The 14,647-nt window shown below is 58.0% G+C and overlaps 1 protein-coding gene across 3 annotated transcripts; it reads right to left on the bottom strand.

Moving 5' to 3' along the window:
• Nucleotides 1-2,525: 2,525 nt before the first annotated feature.
• On the bottom strand, nucleotides 2,526-5,149 carry GPIHBP1 (glycosylphosphatidylinositol anchored high density lipoprotein binding protein 1). 3 transcript variants are annotated; one of them, XM_070382847.1, is made up of 5 exons: nucleotides 5,012-5,149; nucleotides 4,369-4,479; nucleotides 3,712-3,828; nucleotides 2,984-3,094; nucleotides 2,526-2,880 (listed from the first exon to the last, which is right to left on the bottom strand). In XM_070382847.1, exons 2-5 carry the CDS (start codon nucleotides 4,418-4,420, stop codon nucleotides 2,645-2,647), a joined length of 516 nt encoding a protein of 171 aa, XP_070238948.1. In that variant the 5' UTR covers nucleotides 4,421-4,479; nucleotides 5,012-5,149; the 3' UTR covers nucleotides 2,526-2,644. The 3 variants fall into 3 exon arrangements, with proteins under 3 accessions (XP_070238948.1, XP_014337303.1, XP_070238949.1); XM_014481817.2 differs by having other exon boundaries at nucleotides 4,891-5,027; XM_070382848.1 differs by lacking the exon at nucleotides 5,012-5,149 and adding an exon at nucleotides 4,795-4,908.
• Nucleotides 5,150-14,647: the final 9,498 nt, after the last annotated feature.

Genomic DNA, 14,647 nt, shown 5'->3' with positions numbered 1-14,647 from the left:
TCAGGATGGGCCTGTGTTTGGAGATGGGGGTTTTTAAAGGTGATTTAGGTACTCAACATTCAGAAAACTAAGATCATGGCATCCAATCCCATCTCTTCATGGCAAATAGATGGGGAAACAATGGAAACAGTGACAGAGTTTATTTTGGGGGGCTCCAAAATCACTGCAGATGGTGACTACAGCCATGAAATTAAAAGACACTTGCTCCTTGGAAGAAAAGTTATGACCAACCTAGACAGCATATTAAAAAAGCAGAAACATTACTTTGCCAACAAAGGTCTGTCTAGTCAAAGCTATGGTTTTTCCAGTAGTCATGTATGGATGGGAGAGTTGGACTATAAAGACAGCTGAGTGCCGAAGAATTGATTCTTTTGAACTGTGGTGTTGGAGAAGACTCTTGAGTCCCTTGGACTGCAAGGAGATCCAACCAGTCCATCCTAAAGGAAATCAGTCCTGAATATTCATTGGAAGGACTGATGCTGAAGCTGAAACACCAATACTTTGGCCACCTGATGTGAAGAACTGACTCATTTGAAAAGACCCTGATGCTGGGAAAGATTGAAAGCAGGAGAAGGGGCTGACAGAGGATGGGATGGCTGGATGGCATCACCGACTCAATGGACATGAGTTTGAGTGAACTCCGGGAGTTGGTGATGGACAGGGAGGCCTGGTGTGCTGTGGTCCCATGGGGTCACAAAGAGTCAGACACGACTGAGTGACTGAACTGAACTAAGGTACGTGAGGTCATGAGAGTAGCCCTAACCCACGCTGACTGGTGTCCTTATTAGCAGAGCAGGTCAGGACACAGACACACACAGAGGAATTGGTTCACACTGTCTTGGAGGCCGAGAAGCCCCCAGTCCACTATCTGGAAGGAGGAGAGTGGGGGCGTGGTGGTGTCGTTCCCTCTGAGCCCTAAAGGCCCGAGAAGCAGGGGTTCCAACATTGGCAGGCAGCAGAGGATGGGCATCCCAGCTCCAGAAGAGGGAGCTGGTCCTTCCTGCCTTTTGTTCCGTCTGGGCCTTGGATGGCCTGGGTGATGCCCACTCACCTGGGGCAGTGATCTTTCTCAGGCCCACCATTCACATGTCAAGTGTTCTGGAAACACCCTCACAGAAACATCAGGAATAACGTTTTGCCAGCTGCACGGGCATCCCTTAGTCCAGGCGTGCTGACACACAAAATGGACTGTCCTGGCCTCCAAGGCGGACACAGCCCTGCCACTCCTGACCTCTGGACCATAAGATAACTCATGTGTGTGGTTTGTGGTCATTTGCTTTGGCAGCCATGGGGAGCAGGGCCTCTGATCCGGATGGATGTGTTCCCCGCCAGCCTCCTGGGAAGGCGCAGAGGTGCTTCTGGGCCGGATGGGAAGGAGGGGCTGACCACACAGCCTCCCGGGGCCTCTGGCTTCTCCTTCCAGGGACTGGCCTTGAGCGCCGAGCCCTGTGACAAGGCCCTGGCTGTGACTGTCCACTGGCACCTCAGACTGGACTCGGCCTGGGGATCCAGCTGGGTCTTGGCCGCCATCCAGCTGCTTGCAACCTCTGGCTCAGGTGCCCTGGCTCCATTGTCCACCGGCCTATGGCCCCCCGGGAAGGTGGCCACTGTTGACCAGAAGCCCCGGGCTGGGTCCCGGACCTGCCACCACCAACTGCGTGACCCTGGGCAGATGTGTCGTCTCCGTCGGGTGGACTGTCGTGTGCCAGGATGGTGGCGTTTCCTTACTAAGAGGTTTCCCTTGGTGAGGAAAGGGGAAACATACGGTGGGAGGCTGCTCTGCCTGCAGGGACACGGGGCAGGCGAGATGGAGGGCTGGGCTTCCCAGCCCAGGGGGAGTTCAGCTGGTGGGCACCAGGGCCCTCTGTGCCTTGTTCCATACCACTCTGACGGGGAAACTGAAGCCCAGCCCTCTCTTTCCCACTCCGGGACTTGGCTCCGTCCCGGAACCAGTCACGGAGGCCGAGCGCCCAGTAGCCAGCGACACCCGTCCAGCTGGAGCAAAGGCTGGGGAAGCCGTGGGGCTCCTGCCCTGCCCCCTCGCTTCTCCCTGACTGCCCCCTCCTCCTGCCCCGTCCCCGCCCCAAGCTGAATGCTTGGCTGCAAAGTCCCATCTGAGCCATACACCACCTGCCTCCCTCTCTTTTCTCTTTGTCTTCCAGCCCCTCATTAATTCCATTCACCCCAAGCCGCCCTGGGTGGGGGCCTTTCCTCCTGTAGGCCAAGGAAATCTTCCTCCCCAAGTCTCCTCCCTACAAGGGCCTCCCCTCTCATGGATGGATGTAGGTTTTTTTTTTGGCAAGAAGTTGGGGAGCAAATTGGGGTGGGCTCCCCGCTGGCATGCAGTGAGTGTTTTCTCTGCTGGGGGCGGGGAGTTGTGTGGACCCACCCTGTGAGCCTCTGAGGCCTGGACTTAAGGCCCACGTGCTGGCCATCCTCCATGCACAGGCAGGGAGAGGAGGCCAGGATGCTGGAAGGGGAAACCGAGGAAGGGCTGCTGTGGCTGAGGAACCAGTGCCGCGGGGTCATCACAGGTGCTTCCAGTTTATTCTCCATGGTCTGGGGGAGGGGACAGGAGACAGCGGACAGAGTGCTGGCCAGCCAGGGTGCAGGCCATGCTGGGCGCGAGGAGGGAGCGCCCCACTCAGAGCCCCATCTCCTGAAGGCTGGCCAGGAGGCTGAGCAGGACGGTGGCGGCCACAGTCGCAGGGCTCCCCTGGGGGCCGCCTGCCCCCCTCCCCTGGGGGTCTTGCCAGGGTGGGGTGTTGCACAGGCTGGACTGGCAGCAGGATATGGTCGTCAGAGATCCGTCCACCGTCCTGCTGATGGCTTGACATGTGTCTGCACACCATCCCGAGTAGGTGGTCTGGGGACCTGACTCTGTGGGGGGAGAGAGCGGGTCCGGTGGGATGGGACACGGCAGGGATGGGGCCCCTCACAGGCGTGGGTGACGCCGTCCCACCACCCCCGGGTGGCCCCTCACCAGTGTTCCAGGAGGAGACGATGGCTTTGCATGTCCCGGGGAGCACGCAGCTCTGCACCTGCTCGCAGCTCTCCCCCTTGTGCAGGGACTGGCACGTGTAGCACTGCGGCCCTGGGGGGCCGGGTGGGCTCAGCTATGCAAGGGGCACAGCCCCCAGAGCGCCCCCAGCTCACCCACGCCTGCCGCTTCCCAGCCTCTTCCCCTTGGAGGTCTCTTCCCAATTCCGGTCCGCCTCTCCCACTCTCAGCTGACCCCCTCAAACCCTGCCCTGCTGGAGCCCTCTGTGCCCCCACATCAGGACTGGCCCCCTTATCTCCCGCCTCGCCCCCCGCTGCCCTGCCTCACCGGGACAGTTGTGTACTTCTGAACTGGACTCCACACCCAGGGCCTTTGAGTCGCCGGTCTCTCCATCCTGGGGCTCTGCTGTGCCCCTGTCTGCTTGGTGAACTCCTATTTAACCTCTCTGCCCCAGCACCACTGCCCCTCCCAGGACTGGCTCCTTCTCTAGCCCCCTCCTCCGGACGGCAGTTGGGGGTCACTGCCAGGGTGAGAAATGAGGGTGTGCTGAGTGCCAAGGGCCCCTCCTCCCCCTTCCCCCACCTTGAGGGCATGGACCTCGCAGCGGAGGCCTCTGCCTGTGGGTTCCTCACTGTCAGCCTCGAGGCACCCATGCGAGTGCTGAGAAACAGAGCCGAGCGCCCCCATGCTGGGGCGGGGTGGGCAGGTACCTGAGCCCCTGCTGCCCGCAGGCACGCCGGCCTCCTCTTCCTCCTCGTCCTCATCGTCGTAGCCTTCGCGCCCAGCGTCCGGGTCGTCATCCTCGTCCTCCTGCGCCCGCCCTCTCCCTGGCCGCGCAGGGACACCTGTAAACCTCCACTACCCAGGCACAGAGGACACAGGCTTGGGGCCCAGTGCCGCGCCCCCTCCCCTCGGTCCAGCACCCCCTTCCCAGTCCCTCTGACCTCCCTGGCCCTCCCAAGGTGGTGAGGTCGCTGCCTGGGTCTCCGAGCCCCAGCCCCACCTCCTGACAGGCGTGCGGCCTGGTGGCATCCTTGCCAACAACACTAGGGGTTGGGCGCTGGCCCTTCACAGCCCCCTACTCCGGCCCCCAGATGGCGGGCACCCCGAAGCCTGAGAGGCTGAGACCGGGTGGCGTTGTGTGGGGAGGGTCGCCCGCGCCCTGGCTTCTGGCTGGGGCCGGGGCTGGAGGTTTGGGGACCCGTGGGGACCCAGCACAGCCCACCCACCTCCCTCTGGCCTCAGGCTGCAGGTGCTACCCGTCCTCCTCCCCAAGCCACATCTTGCCCCTGGGCTGGGTGACCCTGAGGGTCTGCAGCCTGGACGGGGGTCCCTCTTGCTGCAGGGCCACCCCTCGTCCCACGCACCTTGCAGCCGGCACCACAGCAGAGCCAGCAGGACAGCCGCCAGTGCCTTCATCCTACGGGGCTGCCACCTCTGCCACGTCTGCTCACCAGGGCCTCACCGGGGCTCTGAATCTGTGGGAAGTGGAACAAAGGGCCTTGCCGGGGGCTTCCCAAGGCCCCGGGCCCCCCAGCTCCAGCCTCAAACAATGGGCCTCACGCTGGCCCCCAGGCCAGGCACCGGGCCAGGGACCGTCATTTCCCTCCCTGGCTCCAGTGGCGGGGGAGGGGAAGTCACTGTGGCGGCCGGTGGGCCGTCCTGTCCACCTGAGCGGTTCTGCCCTGGCCTTGCAGCCTCAGCCCTGCAGTGCAGGCTGGCCAGCGCCCACCCCTTGTCTCGACCCTGAGACCAGGTCCGGGCTGCAGCCATGGGAGCCTGGCCTCGTGTACCCTCCAGCTGCAGACAGCTGAGCGGCACCGTCAACCAGGAGTCAGCTGCGTCATCTCCAGGGGCCTTGTTAAGAGCATTTCAGAGTAAAACCCAACTGTGGTCCTCCTGCTAGGCCTCCCTCTCCCAGCAGCACTGCGTGGGCTGCCGCTGCCCTCCGGGGCGCCTCAGGGCCTCCGCCCCGCTGCCTCCTCTCCCTGGAACGCAGTCCCTGCTGACGTCCTGAGGCCATCCTGCCCCGGGGTGGCATGCCCTGTGTCAGACAGAGAGCTTCAACCCAGGAGGTCAACGGGAGACCGGACCAGACATCTGAGTCCTTGTGATAGCAAGCACATATTTGCAAACTACTGCTTCCTGCTTAAGTACAGGAAGATAAAGGATTGATAAACACTCTCAGAGGAAGAGCTTCTGCACTGGCTTCAGGGTGTTGATACGGAGTTGTTGGCTGAGGAGGCAGGCCTTAGGGTTAGGGAGTGATGGGGGAGGAGGCGGTGCGATCGTGGGTGAGTGACAGGCTGATGGCTCTTGGCTTGCCTGTCGCGAGTTCTCTAACAAGTTCATTATGGCACACGCCCTTGCCCTAGATTTGCTAAGAACAGTCCACCCAGTGGAGCACGAAACCACCTGTAGACTTTATTAATGTTGGTATAATGAGCTGGGTTTACTAGAGGTTGTATGCCTGTCTAGTCTGGGCGCAGGCAGCCATGGCAGCCGTGGTCATTCTCTTGTGTCTCTGTGCTGTCTCTCTATCAGGGTAAACTGCCCACTGCCAGATCATAGTTTTGCCCATTCTGGGTGAGGTCGAGGGGTGGTCCTCAGATGGTTGGGGCTTAGCTTGATCCACTCCCTCTTGTCTTTTCGCCTGTCACCTCCCTGCGGCTAATGTCTAACTACCCCACGGTCCCATCTGCACGTGTCACACTCTCAGAGAGGTCTTGCGCCACCAATACCTCCTTCTCTCTCCATCCCTCGTGTTAGCCCCCTGCCCTCCGGAGCCGGCCTCCGGGACCGCTGGGAGCCTGCCTTTTCCTGCCAGTGCTGCACTGTGGGAGGGGGCTGCCCACTTCCTCCTCTGTGGGCTGCAGGGTGGGCACTGAGGAGACCCTTCCTGGAGGCCAACGAAAGGTGGGGCAGGGCAGGAGGCTAGACTGAGGCCTAGAGTCAGGGCTGCGAGCCCACCCCCGTTGTTCACCGGGGCTTCTCCCTGAACTTGCCCAGCCTGAATCTCCCTGTGGGTGGGACATCCTCAGGAGCACTTGGAGCAGAGATTGAGAGCTGGCTCTTGGGCGAAACCACCTGAGCCTGAGCCCAGGCCTCTTTCCTCTGACTCTGTGGGCTTCCGCGCTCTCAAAGCGGTCATGGCCATCAAGAGCCAGTGCCTGCTGGCATGTAGGACAGTGCCCGGCAGAGTGCCCCCAGGGCCGGCTGGGATGGCATTCCTCTGCAGTCTCAGCCACCAAGCATCATCCTCCCACCCGCTCCTCTGAACCAGTGCACGTCCTCTCCCGTGGTCACTGGGCTGCTTGAACAGCCTCGGCTTCTGCGGGGAGCTGCCTGGCCTCTGGTCTCTGATTGTCAGCTGTCCCCAGCCCGCCCCATCTGGAGACCAAAATCTCTCTCCAGCTAGGGTCATCCTCTGTGCTCATGGCCCAGGACCTGCCCTCTGCATTCCTCAGGCCTGTGTCCGTGGTCGCCCCGCGTGCTGACCCTGCACACTGCCTTCCTCCTGCAGGTGCTCTGACCTGGGCTCCCAAGAGCTGCTCCCAGGCAGGGCCCCATGGGGGTTCCCAGCAGTGTTAGGGAGCAGGGGGTCTCCACCTACCGCCTGACCCCCCAGACAGGCCCAGCTCCTCCTTGGCCCAGATGCAAATAATAAATAGCATCATTTAATTCACCAGTTACAATTAAATACCATTTTGTTGGTCGTCAACAACTCTAGGGGTGTGTAGTGTTACCATCACTACTTTGCTGACTAGGAATTACTGCCAGGGTTGAACTCTGCCCTCTCCTCACCACCCCCATCCTAGGGTGCCCCCCAAGCCCTGCCCTGCTCCCTCTTTCCATCCCAGGAGAGGCAACGGGGGCTCACCCTGCCTACGCAGACGCAGTCACGGCCAGGCCTGGCCAGGGCTGGGGCCCCACAGGAGTGGTCGAGGCCCCTAGTCCTCAGGTCAGAGTGAGTATATGCTGGCTCCGTCCCCACCCAGCTGTCTTCAAGCATTCTGGCCACAAAATCGACCCCTCCTGGCACTCTCTGACCCCAGGCTCCAGGGACAAGGGCCTCCCTGAAGACCCCTGGGGTGGAGTCATGCCTCCCTCAAACTCCCAGGGCCAAGGCTGAGGGCTGGAGGCCCCGTGGGTGCCTGAGGCCCACTTTAGAGCCTCTGCCCTTGGATGTCAGTGCTTTCTGCCTCAGCCTTGCCCACACGCACAGGCGCTCTTCCCAGGCAGCCTGGGGCCCAGCTTCCAGTCCAAAGACCCATTCCTGATGTGGGCCTGGCCTTGCCTGCTCTGCCCTGCTCAGTCGGGCAGGCTCCCGAGAATGGCCCTGTGGGCACTGCTGGTCTGGGTCCCCTCCCAGCCAGTCCTGGCCTCCCTCTGGCTGAGTGAATCAGACCTTGGTGCCAGTTATGGACAGGGCACACTGGCCATCCACACCACTCCTGCCCAGGTAGAGGGGGTGGGCATGGGCCCTGCTCTCTCTGGGGAGCTGTGTGGACCTGTCCTGGGCTATGAGCCCCTACCCCAGGCCTCTGGGGTCACCAGTGTGAATCGGACCCAGACCAGGGAAAAGATGTTCAGTGTTTCTAACTGAGGGGCTGAGGTCTGGGGTCCTGGGGGCAGGAAAGGCATCTGCCCTGCTGGCAGCACACAGCCATGGGGGAGGGGGGCCTTTAGGCTGCAGATGCGCTGGCCCTCATGCCCCACTCCCTGCTCTGGGCTCCTTCCTGCGCTCTCTGGGAGCAGAGAGACTGCCTTCCTTCTAGATCAGAGTCCAGACCCTCCTCCTGGGTAGGCAGGGGCCACGAGAGGTCTCTTATGGATTCTCTCTCTGCTTCCGATGGCCCCACAGTGACTGGCCAATGAGGCAGCTCCCAGGGTTTCTGATGGGGGCCAAGCCTCTCTCTCTCCTGAAATCCATTATCAAGAAACAGGCGAGCAGGGGTGGGCCGGTCAGAGGGAGCAGGCTCCGGGCGGTCTTAGGGGACCCACTTGCTATACCTCAGGACCCTGTGAGGAGACGCACTGGGGTGGAGGAGCCCCCTGTTGACTGCAGGCGCCCACCCTCCATTTGTTCATCCTGCCCCCTCCCGCCTCCACACGTCCACACCCCAGGTCAATTTTCTCTAACCCTTGGACATTCAGCCCATCCACACTGAGCCCGGAGAGTCTCACCTCCCATTGCCCCGCCCCAGCCCCACCAGGGATCCCTAGTGTGCAGCACCTGCTTCAGGGCTGCCTGTGGTGGAGCCCCCTGCCCCTGCACCTTCAGATTCCCTGCCCCACGTTTCTATGAGAAGCCAGGCCTCTCAGGGCAAGGGCCACGAGGTTGCCACATCCAGACTGGCGCCCTGCCCACCCTCTGCCCAGTGTCACCCACCCTCTGGATGCCCCTTCCTCTGCTGTGGCCTCCCCGGCACTCCAGCTTCCCCGCCCCAGGCATTCTTCTGCTCTCCTGTGCTTCCAGCTCCCCTCTCTTCTGTCTCTTGTTTCTTCCTTTATTTTCCCTCATGTTTTTTTGTAAGTTAATTTATTTATTTTAACTGGAGGCTAATTACTTTACAATATCGTAGTGGTTTCTGCCATACGTTGATGTCAATCAGCCATGGGTGTATATGTGTTCCCCATCCTGAGCCCTCCTCCCACCTCCCTCCCCATCCCATCTCTCAGGGTCATCCCAGTTCACTGGCCCTGAGCACCCTGTCTCATGCATCGAACCTGGACTGGTGATCTATTTCACAGATAGTAATATACATGTTTCAATGCTATTCTCTCAGATCATCCCACCTTCGCCTTCTCCCACAGAGTCCAAAAGACTGTTCTTTACATCTGTGTCTCTTTTGCTGTCTCACATATAGGGTCATCGTTACCATCTTTCTAAATCCCATATATATGCGTTAGTATACTGTATTGGTGTTTTTCTTTCTGACTTACTTCACTCTGTATAATAGGCTCCAGTTTCATCCACCTCATTAGAACTGATTCAAAAGAGTTCTTTTTAATAGCTGAGTAATATTCCATTGTGTATATGTACCACAGCTTTCTTATCCATTCGTCTGCCAATGGACATCTAGGTTGCTTCCATGTCCTGGCTATTGTAAACAGTGCTGCAATGAACACTGGGGTACACATGTCTCTTTCAATTCTTGTTTCCTTGGTGTCTATGCCCAGCAGTGGGATTGCTGGGTCATATGGCAGTTCTATTTCCAGTTTTTTAAGGAAGTTCCACACTGTTCTCCATAGTGGCTGTACTAGTTTGCATTCCCACCAACAGTGTAAGAGGGTTCCCTTTTCTCCTCACCCTCTCCAGCATTTGTAGACTTTTTGATAGCAGCCATTCTGACTGGCATGAGATGGTACCTCATTGTGGTTTTGATTTGCATTTCTCTGATAATGAGTGATGTTGAGCATCTTTTCATAGGTTTGTTAGCCATCTGTATGTCTTCTTTGGAGAAATGTCTGTTTAGTTCTATGGCCCATTTTTTGATTGAGTCGTTTATTTTTCTGGGGTTGAGCTGCATGAGCTGCTTATATATTTTTGAGATTAATTCTTTGTCGGTTGCTTCGTTTGCTATTATTTTCTCCCATTCTGAAGGCTGTCTTTTCACCTTGCTTATAGTTTCCTTCGTTGTGCAAAAGCTTTTAAGTTTAATTAGGTCCCATTTGTTTATTTTTGTTTTTATTTCCATTACTCTGGGAGGTGGATCATCCCTCATATTTTTAATTGGTAAAATACACATAATGTAAAATTTGCCATGTTGGGACATCCACTGGTAGCCACTTCCACTGACTCCATGCTCCCCATGCAGGGGGCTTGGGTTTGGTGCTTGTTCAGGAAACTAGATGTCACATGCTGCAACTGAGAGTTTGCATGCTGCAACTAAGACCCTGTGTGCCAAAACGGGGGAAAAAAAAAAAGATCCTGCATGCCCATAACCGGCAATCCTGCACGCCGCAATGAAGATCAGAGATCCAGCCTGCCACAACTAAGACCTGATGCCGTCAAATGAGTGAATAAATAAATAAAAATAAACACTGAGACAAACTGCCATGTAACCATTTTTAAATGCACAACTCAGTGCCATGAAGGACATTCACGTTGTATAGCTATCACCACCCTCCTTCTGCAAAAGCGAAACTCTGCTTCCATTAAACACTCACTCCCCTTCCCTCTCCCCTGCCTAATGTCCTCACGTTTCACCCACGTGGTAGCATGTGTCAGAATTTCCCTGCCTTGTAGGGCTGAATAATATTCTGGTGTATGTATACACCGCATCATGATTAGCCTTTATCTTCCGAGGGCACCTAGGGTGCCAACGTGTTTTAGGCACTGTGAATAATGCTGCAGTGGCCACGGGTGTGCTGACATCTTTCTCAGTCCATGCTCCCAATTCCTTGGGGTCTGTGCCCAGAAGCGTGATTGCTGGATTGTACGGTGATACCACGTTTAATTTTTGGACTGGTTCCTCTCTTCCTGCAGGTAAACACACTCAGGCGTCTCTCATTAAGAAAATAAAAAGCCCCTGAAAACACCCCTTTGCCTTAATTTTCCACCCACATTTTCTCTCATCTCCTTCCTTGTGCAGCTCTCGGAGGGCGCCGTGGGGACAGCTCCACGTGCTAGAAGCTGAGACCTCTAACACCTCTGCTGATCCCTGGTTCTCTGCACGCGGGCACTCCCAGGGCGCACCCAGACCTGGGCGGAGGCTGCTGGTCCCGCCCACCTCCAATTCCGCCCACTGCCCCGCCCCGCCAGGCCACGCCCACCCGGCCTGAGGCTGCAAGCCTTGCTGCTGGCGCCCCCTTGGGATAATGCACCCATGAGGGGCACCTTCTGCAGGACATTTAATTCCATCGCAGCAGGGAGCCGTTTTCCTCGCAGACTTGTTAACTCTGAAAGTAATTATGCAGGGATTCTCTGTAGCTGCAGAAAGGAATGAAGAAGCTCTTTGTGTCCTGAACTGGGGAGAGGTTACGTGGGCGAGGCAGGGGCTGTGTGCTAGAGGGGGGATTGGGTGGGGGCGCTGGGAGGGGTTTGACACTGTGCAAAACCTCACGTCTGCACAGGACCGCGCCGCCCCGCCTGACGCGCAAGCTTGGGCCTAAGGCTCCAGGAAGAAAGGGAAGACGCTGATGAGCTTGGGATGAGGGGTCAAACTTGGTGGCAGGGGCGTGCCTCCGCGAGAAACCTGGAAGTGGCCCAGGCCGAGCAGGAGCCCCTCCCGGGGCCATGGGGGAGGGTCTTCGGGGGTTGCTTCTGGCACACAGCAGGGGCAGTGGGGCCCATGTCCCGTCGGGGGCGTCCCACCTGCACGCCCGGCAGCTGTGTGGCAGAACTTTAGGTACAAGGTTTTTGCCAGCAGTTTGATGGGGAAGGAGGTGGTGGGAGAGGGGCGAGGTTAGACCTCTGGGGGAGTGGGGAGGAGGGCCTGGGGGAGCCCATGGTGTCAGGATGGAGTGTGGCAGGTGGTCCTAGGCCAAGCCCCAGCTCTGCTTCTTCTCCAAGCCTGCCCAGAGTCTACGTGAGTGTGATCACCCCAGGTAAGGAATGACCACCTTGGATGGCGTCTCCCTGTTGTCCTCATGGGACCCAGAGTCTAGGACGTGAGAGGGAGGGGCCAGCTCTCTCACTTCTCTGGGGAGGGGTGTGCCTCTCCCCACGTGTGATGAGGAAGTCGAGACTCTGGGGTGGCAGGACTGCCCAGGTCCTCAGCTTGGGGGAGGGGGTGGCATTGAGGCAGGCTGTGCAGCCGTGGTTCAGGGCCCTGCGCACTGCCTGAGGGGCTTGGGTGCGGGGTGGGGCCTGTGGTGTCCCCGGGGCCTCAGAGCACAGGAGGCCCTTCCAGCTTCTCCAGGTGGGTGGCCGGCTGGGGCTGGGTGAGGGGCACCTTTCTCTCCAGCGCCTCTTGCACTCTGTACTCTTTCCTGCTGCTGCTTCAACAAATCTCTAACTTGTGGCTTAAAACAACCAACAGGCTCCAGGGGAGGACCCTTCCTGCCCCTTCCAGTCTCTGGGGGCTCCGAGCATCCCTGGATGTGGCTGTGTCCCTGAGGTCTCAGCCTCCATTACATGGCCTCTCTCTGTGTCTCTACCTTTTAAGGACACCAGACACTGGATCTGGCCCCTGCCTGCCAAATCTAGGATGGCCTCATCTTGAGAGCCTTAACTTGATCTCATCCTTAAAGTCCCATTTGCCAATCAGGGTCAACTTCACAGATTCTGGGAATCATTTGGGGGGCCACCATTCAGCCCAGCACTTACCTTCTTGGCCGTTCCCCACTATTCTGGGGATCCTGAGGATCAAGGACTTTCTCCTTGAGCTCAGCAGCCTTTCTTAAAGTCTTCAGTATGTGAATAAATGTCCCTGTCTACCCTTGACAGGCCCTCTCCATGAGGCAGGGTGGTGGGGCCACGGTCAGACCCACAACCTTGGACAGCTGGGAGGGATTCTGATGGTGTCAGCCCAAAATACAAGGCAGGAAGCCCTGCAGCACAGCTCAAGCATGACTCCAGCCTTGCCTCTCCTGCCAGGGTCTGACCCAGAGGCCAGTGCTCTGCTTCTGTTGGCTTCCAGACTCTAGAGGCAAGGCAGCCGGCATTGAACTCCCCCGTCCCCCACCTCTTACGCTGTCCATGGTTCTGACTACCCGAGGCGGCTGTGCTGTGGGGGCAGCTGGCCACCAATCATCCCGACCCTCAGTAGAGCATGAGACTTGGGCAACTGCCACATGGTCACCCCACAGGCTGTGGGTACTTGTCAGAGTGTCTCCAGCCAGGGCCAGGTCCCAGCACCAGCATCTAGGCATCTGGGCCAGGTCAGGTGCAGAGGAGGAAGGTTAAGGACAGCTCCATGCAGGGGCTGTCCAGACTGCAAGGGCCAGGGCCACACATGGACACTCTGCCCTTTCTTCTGCCCATCATGACTGATTTTTATTCTTGTTTGCAAAAATCCTGATAGGGTGACCCCATCCCATGTGTATTGGGAGGAAGGCAGAGTAGCTTGGAAACCGGCTTAGGAATATCTGTCTCCCTGGCAACCAAGCCCAGCATGGGGAGAGCAGGGTCTTTGCTCTCGGAGGAACAAACAGGCCTGGATCTGCATTCCCTGGGTGGGTGGGGGTGGGGGCCCAGACTCCTTGGGCATTACTCTTTGGGTATCTGGCATCTGCCCCCATCATACTCAATCCAGAACCTACTCACCTGCTATCTTTTGTTGCATAACAAACTACCCCCAAACGTAGGCACTTAAAACAACACCATTCATGCTCTTGAAGTGTCCAAGGGGCAGGAACTCAAGTGCTGGACCTCGGGCTCACATTCTCTCACGAAGCTGCTGTTGGCTGGGGCTGTGGTCTCATCTCAGTGCTCCAGTGGTTGTGGGGGTTCCACTTCCATGGTCCTTTGCGTGATTGTTGGCAGGCTTCGGTGCCTCTGCACAGGGCTGCCAGCAGGATGAGTAATCTGAGAGATGACGGGAGGCAGAGCCCACATCAGAAGCTACGGTCTCAATAATCTGATTTCAGAAGTGACATCCCGCTGGTCTCACCCCCTCTTAGCTAGAAGTGAGTCCAGCCATGCTCAGTGGGGAGGGAATGACTCCCTGGACGTACAGTGGTTAAGACTCTCACTCTGACTGCCAAGGGCCTGGGTTTGATTCCTGGTTGGGAAGCTAAGATCCCACAAGCTAAATAGGATGGCAAGGAAAAAAGAAAAAGGAAGGAGATACACCAGGGCAAGCATCCCCCAGGGTCCCTGGGGGCTCTTAGAGCCTTCCCCCCACACTACCAGTCCCAGGTGCTGGGGGTGGGTGGCCTTGCCTTAGGTCTGGCAGGGATCTACCAAGTCTCTGACAGAACTTTGGCAGAGATTCCCAAGCCAGGAGCAGGTTGGCTGTGATCAGCAGGGACTGCCACCAAGTGCCATCCCACAGTCACCGCATACCCGGACAGAGTCAGTATCCAACTGACCCAAAGGTGTAGAGGCCGGACTTGTGGGAGGGCACCCAGGATATCTGCCCTGCACCCAACCCCTTGGGTAAGGCCTTGTGTTAAATCTGAAATGCATGGGTTAATTCTCACAAGGATGTCCTGGACTCAAGCCTTTGCCCAGCTGCATAGGTTTTGGGACAAAATCTAACCCTTTTCCATATTGTGGCCTGAGCCATCCCCCCAGCCCTCCCCCAAACACTCCTGCTCTCTCTATCTTGGAGCTTGCAAACCCTCCTCCTGCGGGATCACGGGCTCCGCCAGAGAGGCTTTGTCCACACCCCAGGCCTCTCTCTTTACTTCTTATCCAGTGTACTCAGTAGCCCCTGTCAGTCTGCCCAGGTGTCCCCTGCTTGCCTGCCCTCTCGCTAGCACTTGCCCTGGGCTGGGTGCCCAGTGATCTCTCTCCCTGTGGGTTTGGTGCAGCCCTCACACGCTTTCATGGTTACATTTTATAGACAAGGACCTGAGGCTCAGGGGGCAGGCGATGTGCCTGCAGTCACACATCTGAGTGTGGTCCCAGGCTGTCTGCATAAACATTTGTCTGACAGATGAGGGCGGGACTGAAGGAACGACTTTAGCACTTGCTCCTCGCCCAGCGGACGGCAGTGCCCGGCAGAGACTGGTCTCAAGCACGAGGGACAGCAG

Source organism: Bos mutus, chromosome 14, assembly GCF_027580195.1.
Source record: "Bos mutus isolate GX-2022 chromosome 14, NWIPB_WYAK_1.1, whole genome shotgun sequence".
Taxonomy (NCBI): domain Eukaryota; kingdom Metazoa; phylum Chordata; class Mammalia; order Artiodactyla; family Bovidae; genus Bos; species Bos mutus.
The sequence above is the reverse complement of the archived record's forward strand: the minus strand, read 5'-3'. Positions and strand labels throughout refer to the sequence as shown.

What these genes read in the sequence shown, in the direction of transcription:
- GPIHBP1 (XM_070382847.1), bottom strand. Translation starts at nt 4,420, where the DNA reads ATGAAGGCACTGGCGGCTGTCCTGCTGGCTCTGCTGTGGTGCCGGCTG. An exon ending in GCTGTGGTGCCGGCTGCAAG is followed by an intron (nt 3,829 to 4,368) that starts GTGCGTGGGACG and finishes CTGCGCGGCCAG; the next exon opens with GGAGAGGGCGGGCGCAGGAG. An exon ending in TGCGGGCAGCAGGGGCTCAG is followed by an intron (nt 3,095 to 3,711) that starts GTACCTGCCCAC and finishes CCGGCCCCCCAG; the next exon opens with GGCCGCAGTGCTACACGTGC.